At 42.2% G+C, this 6,972-nt stretch overlaps 1 protein-coding gene across 1 annotated transcript in view; it reads right to left on the reverse strand.

Moving 5' to 3' along the window:
• Positions 1–6,972, reverse strand: part of LOC111865908 (neuropeptides capa receptor) — a 121,893-nt gene that overhangs the window by 104,527 nt on the left and 10,394 nt on the right. Inside the window, exon 2 of the mRNA XM_023854346.2 lies at positions 2,354–2,977. Within this exon, the coding sequence (XP_023710114.1) occupies positions 2,354–2,651 (298 nt within the window). The 5' untranslated portion in view covers positions 2,652–2,977. The remainder of the gene's footprint in view (positions 1–2,353; positions 2,978–6,972) is intronic.

Below are 6,972 nucleotides of genomic sequence, written 5' to 3' on the forward strand. Positions count from 1 at the left end.
ACACAACTAAAAAAGAAAACTCATATTAAAAGTGTTTATGTTCTGTCTGGTATACTAGTATATACCCACTACAAGTTTCGATCTAAAAAGTGATCATGAGGTGGTACTAATAAATGTACTCGTATGCTTCTATACCCGTCGCCATTAAACTACCTATCTAAAATGTATCCAGTTTTTGTTCGAGACTTGTTCTACTGAAACATATGTTCTTCAGTTTTGTATTCATGAATTTTTATGCTATGTGCATGATTTACAATTATTATGCTCTTTTTTTGCGTACCACTGTCCACATTATGTTTAAGATAATTTTGTTGCTGTCAACGCGAGCATACACTTCATTAGAACATGTCTCGAGCAAAACATGGATCTCCTTCAGATAGACAATGAAGTAATGACGGGGTTATTAGAGTACCACCTAATAATAATCTTTTTGATCGAAATATGTATTTGGTACGTACAATAAAACAGAATACCAGTAATTTTAATGTCACTTATTTTTTTAGTTGTGTTAACGGCCACTGAAATACATTAAATAAAGTAGCCTGTTTTGTTGCTAAGCGAAGGGTTTAGTGACGAAATTGCAATGGTTCCTACAACTGACAGCGTAGAATTTCATTCAGTCTTACATTTTAGGCCGTTGTCCGTCTGTGACTATGATAAAGGCTCTTCTATTTAATCTCCATATTAGCTATACATTGCAGCATCATGTAGGCATGGTGGCACTGCGCGCTTTGCAGTGGCGTGCGTGCAATCTTGCTTCTTTGTGTTAATACACAGTAACGTAAAGGCCACGATGTCTTACGCAAAGCTCTAAGTTTGCATTATCTAGTAACGGCCGAACACTGGGATCATGGGTTCGAATCACACTGGTGACATAGAAGTACTTCTGAGTTCTATCTCCGTTTGTGTTGTCCTGTGTACTTAGGGGCAATTTTATGGGCCGATCCCCTATCCACGAAGTACTATAAATGTCGATAAACACAACGAAACCTAAATGTTGGGCCGGATTTGTCTGTTGTGGCCTAGAGAAAGAAGCACACAAGTACCTGTGCCAAGCAGATAAATGTTAACGGATAGAAAAGTTCGGAAATACGTATATTGCAGAGTTCCACAACGCTGACGGACACAGTGCCTGTGGACACTATGATGGGTTTGCTCCGTGCGGTAATGACATTGCAGCCCCACTGCAGGGCACCACCCACAAGGAGAATGGCCGAAAAAGACCTACATCATACTAGAGCCCACTTCACATAGAAATGATTGAAGTTAAGGCCTTCAGAACATTTATTAGAATCTACTCCCTATTCAAAAGTGAGCGTTTAAACGCAAACAGTAAACTATCCCTCCATAAGGCACTGATCAGATCAGTAATGACTTACGCTTGTTCCGCCTGGGAATTAGCGGCAGACACCCACCTCTTAAAATTGCAGCGCCTGTAGAACAAGGTTTTGCGCACCATCCGAAATTTTTCAAGGTGCACACCAGTCCGCACCCTGCACACAGCTTTCAACTTTCCATATGCATACGATTATATAACAAAATTGTGCAGGCAACAAGCAGAAGTCATACAAAATCATGACAATGAACATGTTCGTGGTATAGAACAAAGTGAAGCCAGACACAGAAAATATAAGAGGCTTAAACTTGGCGGTGGTCAAGCTTATGACCGTTCAAAGTTTTAGTTGTAGCATAAGATCTGGAAGTTAGGAATGATCTGCTCTGTAAAGCCTGTACTGACAGAGGACTTGTGTGTAAAGCAAAAGGAAGGGTTTTCGATAATATATTACGTATATGTGCGAAATATACTCTTGACGAAAGGTCGAATGTATTCATACGAGACAGACCCATCTTCTCGTCAGAGAGGATGTTACATAAGGATTATTACCGCAAGAGTTCAGTTAAAAAAAAAAAGATCTCTGGTCGTGGGCCTCAAGGGGCCTGACGTCAAGACGAACTGGTTGGCGGTAAACCGCCAGTCGTAAAGTGACTCTGACTCTGACTCTGCTAGACACGTACGAACGAGACAGTTGGAATCGAGCCACGGCCAAGGACAGTTGAGATGTCGCATTGAAGTGGAGGCAGTAGTTGTGATGCTGCAAGTGATAGTAAGCGTGAAGTGTGTGAGTGTAGAGGCGAAGCACTATCCTTAACGGTGTGAAGTTATTTGTCGCGTGATATACCCAACACGTGACAATATGTTTGAACTTCCCACCGACATATAAATACCGGAAGCTTGCTGAGAACATAATCTAAAGGCCTGCGACAGTAACAGACAATTTCACACCCTCGGACCCACAGTAGATGGAGTACAGAATTCCAGTTGTGGTTACGTTCAAGTGCTCAGTACACTTACCCAGGAGCAGCAGCGTTAGGTCGGACACTGCGAGGCTGAAGAGATAGTAGTTGGTGGCCGTCCGCATGGATTTGTTGCGTGCGATCACCACGCAAACCGCCACATTGCCGACAACACCTGAGACAAAGATGGTGACGTAGATAATGGTAATTGGAAGAACCACCGCCAGTGGTAGATGCTTAGGGCCCAGCATCCTAACCAGATATTCCTCTACAGATTCATTCACAAAACCGACATATGTATCGTCATTTGCACCGAAACTCGAGGAGTTCGAACGAGATAGCTTCAAGTTATCCATACCGCACAGGATCTGAATAATCGACAGCACTAAGTGGTACTCACAACCCTAACACTGTCGTGGGACTCTTACGGTACAGCACGTAACTTCATTCTGAAATAACGTTAGCCATATTAAAATAGCATATACAATTCCGAACGACTGCGTCAAAATTACACGAGTGTCATCAGTGGAAGTGTAGGAGCACAGAAGCGCGACAAGAAAGCTCTATTGCTTGTCACTTCATTTCCAAACTGCGTCGCGACACATTTCCTCTTGCATTTCACCCACAATCATATTATCTTCCGCCATTCTCTGCTCTCGGAGATGTACCAGGCGCAAAATATCTGGAACAGAGAACAGGTGATAACAAAAAGTGCTGGCACCCCTCACATCTAAGTCCCTGTCTCTAACTAACGTACACAGAGTCTTCTAGAAGCAAACTTACTCATTATGCGTCAGCCCGACTTGAAGGAGCAGCATCCGTTTCTTCTACCTGAGTCTCCATGACTATTATTGGTATAGGATTGTCTTGTTGCTGGGGTGTGGAGAGATCTTTCTTAATGAGAAACTTTATAATCTGTAGTCTTCAACAGAACTTATTTCGCTAGTGATAGGCTGGACGATGGGACATATAGCGGGCACGAAGGGGGCAATAGATGCGTGCAATATTTTGATCATAAAATTTGAAGTAAAGATATTACTTTGTTTTCGTAGTAGTAGATGTAAGGATGAAATTAAAATTAAAGGATTGAACTGGTTCAAATATAATTCAGTGGTTGTTTCTTTCACAACAATTAGGAATATTCGGGTTCTACAGACGGCGGAGAATTGTTCTGAAAAGTTGAGTACAGTGAGCTGTGCTAGCAAGATATCTGTAACAGACTGACTGACGCCATAGTGCAGGCTCCTTCTTGAGAAGATGATAATTCCTCAACTTTTCAGAACAATTCTCCGCCGTCTGTAGAACCCGAATATTCCTAATTGTTGTGAAAGAAACAACCACTGAATTATATTTGAACCAGTTCAATCCTTTAATTTTAATTTCATCCTTACATCTACTACTACGAAAACAAAGTAATATCTTTACTTCAAATTTTATGATCAAAATATTGCACGCATCTATTGCCTCCTTCGTGCCCGCTATATGTCCCATCGTCCAGCCTATCACTAGAGAAATAAGTTCTGTTGAAGACTACAAATTATAAAGCTTCTCATTAAGAAAGGTCTCTCCACACCCCAGCCTATACCAATAATAGTCATGGAGAAGACCTACTAGAATTCACTTCAAAATCCGCATAGCCCTTATATACTGCACATGCCTATGTTTCGAGCCGGAAAACCGAGGCACTATATTCCTCTGAAACGTCGCCAAATTTCCTGCGTACAGTATTCTTCAAATGCAGATGGGCTTCCAGAAACTCTACTGATTACTATCTGTAGCGGACAATGTTCAGACCATTTTTGTGAGAGAGACATTCATGCGGTATTATTGCTAGTGGGGCAACTGGCAAGAACAGGACCTGAACAGCCGTTCATGGAACCTGAACCAGCTTGCAGCATCTCAGAAGAAGAGTATTGCAGGGAATGAAACCGCAGACCAGCTGGCAAGAACAGGATCTGAACAGCCGTTCCTGGGACCTAAACCAGCTTGCGGCATCTCAATTGGAGCTGCCAAGAAAGCGATCAGGGACTGGACTGATAGAAATCACACAAAAAAAAAAACTGGGATTCCAGAACTGGATTCAAACAGGCAAAAGGAATTACATCAAGACCCTTTGCCAAAAGAACGAGGGACCTGTTAAATTAAACAGAGATCAACTGAGATGGGTGGTAGGTTTACTTACTGGACACTGCCACCTAAAGGGACACCTTTTCAAACTGGGACTGACAGGCGACCCAACCTGTGAAAGGTGCCTACAAAAAGAGGAATCAGCCACACACATCCTATGTGATTGTGAGGCCATAGCTTATTTAAGATATCGCCACCTGGGTCAGTTCTTCATGGAACCAAGTGACTTTTATGACGCCCCCATAAATAAAGTCCTACATTTCATTCGAAGTGTAGGGTTAATAAAGGGTTAATCCAAAGGGGAAGCACAATAGATCATTGAAGGTCGCAGTGGGAGGGCCAATTTTATGGCTCACCCCTCATACTCATACTCACACTCATAGTCGGTGGCTTCCCACCGCGTCGGCCCCGGTTCGATCCCAGGTCGAGTCATATGGCACCTTTTGTTCAATAAAGTGGCATTAGGGGAGGCTCCCTCCGAGTACTTCTGTTTCCCCTGCCAATTTTCATTCTGCCAAACACTTCATCTCTCTCTCTCATCCGGCGCTGGTACAATAGACCAATTAGTGACCGGTGTGCAAAGCGAACTCACTCAGTTTCACTATGCCCACTAAACTAAACTAAACTTAAAAAAAAAAAAACGAAAATAGAAGAAATGTAAAGAAAGAAAGAACTGAAAATAAACCAGAATTTTTGGGTAAGTGACCATACTGTTACAGCAAGAAGAGCTGAACCTGCGGACCAGTATATTCTCCAAGCAGGCCACCAATATCGCGCGCTCAAGTGGAACAATCTCGCGTCTGTAGGGTTGCAGAGGCACACACTGGCACGGTACGCAAACATGGCGCAATCCGTCATGTTTCCAGAACTGAATGTGCAGATGTTGCCCTATACTGGCAGCTCAAACGGAAACAATCCCGAAATCCCCCTTCCTTTACGGAATCAAATATTATTACCATGTTCACAACAGCCCGCCACTGACCTTATCCTGAGAAACGCCACACTGTATTTCCTTAAGATCCATTTTAATATTATCGTCCCCCGGAAGATTTCTCTTATCTTTAGATTCTCGGATTATTCCCTGACGTTCAGAAACAAGGGCTAGAGTCGACTGCCAGAAACTGACTTCACGCGCTTCTAAGGTTGCTGTAGGCTGTACAGGTGCTGTAGATGTATACTTAGCCTGATAAGAATCTGTGTTCCTTGCTATAATTATTTACCATAATTCTGTCATGGCAAGGGCATGTATTAATTTTGTTTAATTGGTAAACATAATAAAAAACAGAACCAATCTGCTACGCTACCATCGCTGTACCAAGCCTTGCATTCTGTTTTGAATGATTATTAACAGCTTGCTGCCTGCTAACTGACATCTCAATTCTGATTTGTCGCGGGGACAACGGAAATTCCCCAAATTTGTGCCACATTGATAGCAAAAAAAAATCCATCTCCTTACCAGCAATACAATCAGGCCATTTGTAAAAGAGTTCTGGCTTCTGGGACGTAAAGCCGTGAAATCCAGTAAAAGACCAGGCGCGAAGTGGAGGAACCTTCTGCCTTTCCTATGCAGAGCAGTCGTGAAGGGATTTATTTACATGCTTGGAAATTTTCGTGGCATTTAACGAAAATAATACCTGATCCTAGCCCTTTTGAGGTTGAAAGTGCTATTGTAAAATTGAAAAGGTATAAATTGCCAGGTAGTGATCAAAATCCGGCAGAACTTATTCAAGCATGAGGTGAAATATTACGTTCTAAGATCCACAAGCTGCCGGTCACGGTAGCCGAGAGGTCTAAGGCATGTACTGTCTTCGGAAACCGAGATCGTGGGTTCGAATCCCACTCAGGGCATGAATATTTGTGTGCGTTTTTCTGTGTTTGTCTACAGGTAGAAGCCTTGCGACGAGCTGATCACTCGCCCAAAGAGTCCTACCGTATGTGTAAGCTCTAGTAAACCGAAGTGAAACGGAGAGTTTCATGGAGGTAGGACTAGGCCCAAATTGGGGCTGTAGCGCCAAAAGCTAATTAATTCTATTTGGCATAAGGAAAAATTGACTGATCAGTGGAAGGAGTCTATTATTGTACCAATTCACAAGAAGGATGATAAAACAGACTATAGTAATTATCGCGGGATATCAGTGCTATCAACTTCATATAAAATTTTGTCCAATATTCTTCTTTCAAGGTTAAGTCCACATATAGATTAAATTATTGAGGATCATCAGTGTGGGTTTCGACGTAACAGATAAACTACAGATCAGATCTTGGAGAAAAAATGGGAGTACGATGAGACAATACATCAGCTATTCATAGACTTCAAGAAAGCCTATGATTCAGTTAGGAGGGAAGTATTGTACAATATTCTGATAGAGTTTGGAATGCCCATGANATTAAAATGTGTTTAAACGAAACATATAGTAAAGTCCGTGTAGGTAAACAGTTGTCTGATAAATTTCCTATCCAGAATGGTCTAAAACAAGGAGATGCTTTATCGCCACTCCTTTTCAACTTTGCCTTAGAATATGCCATTAGGAATGTCCTGGGACACCAAGA

The sequence above is a fragment of the Cryptotermes secundus genome, unplaced genomic scaffold, assembly GCF_002891405.2.
Source record: "Cryptotermes secundus unplaced genomic scaffold, Csec_1.0 scaffold1826, whole genome shotgun sequence".
NCBI classification, from domain to species: Eukaryota; Metazoa; Arthropoda; class Insecta; order Blattodea; family Kalotermitidae; genus Cryptotermes; species Cryptotermes secundus.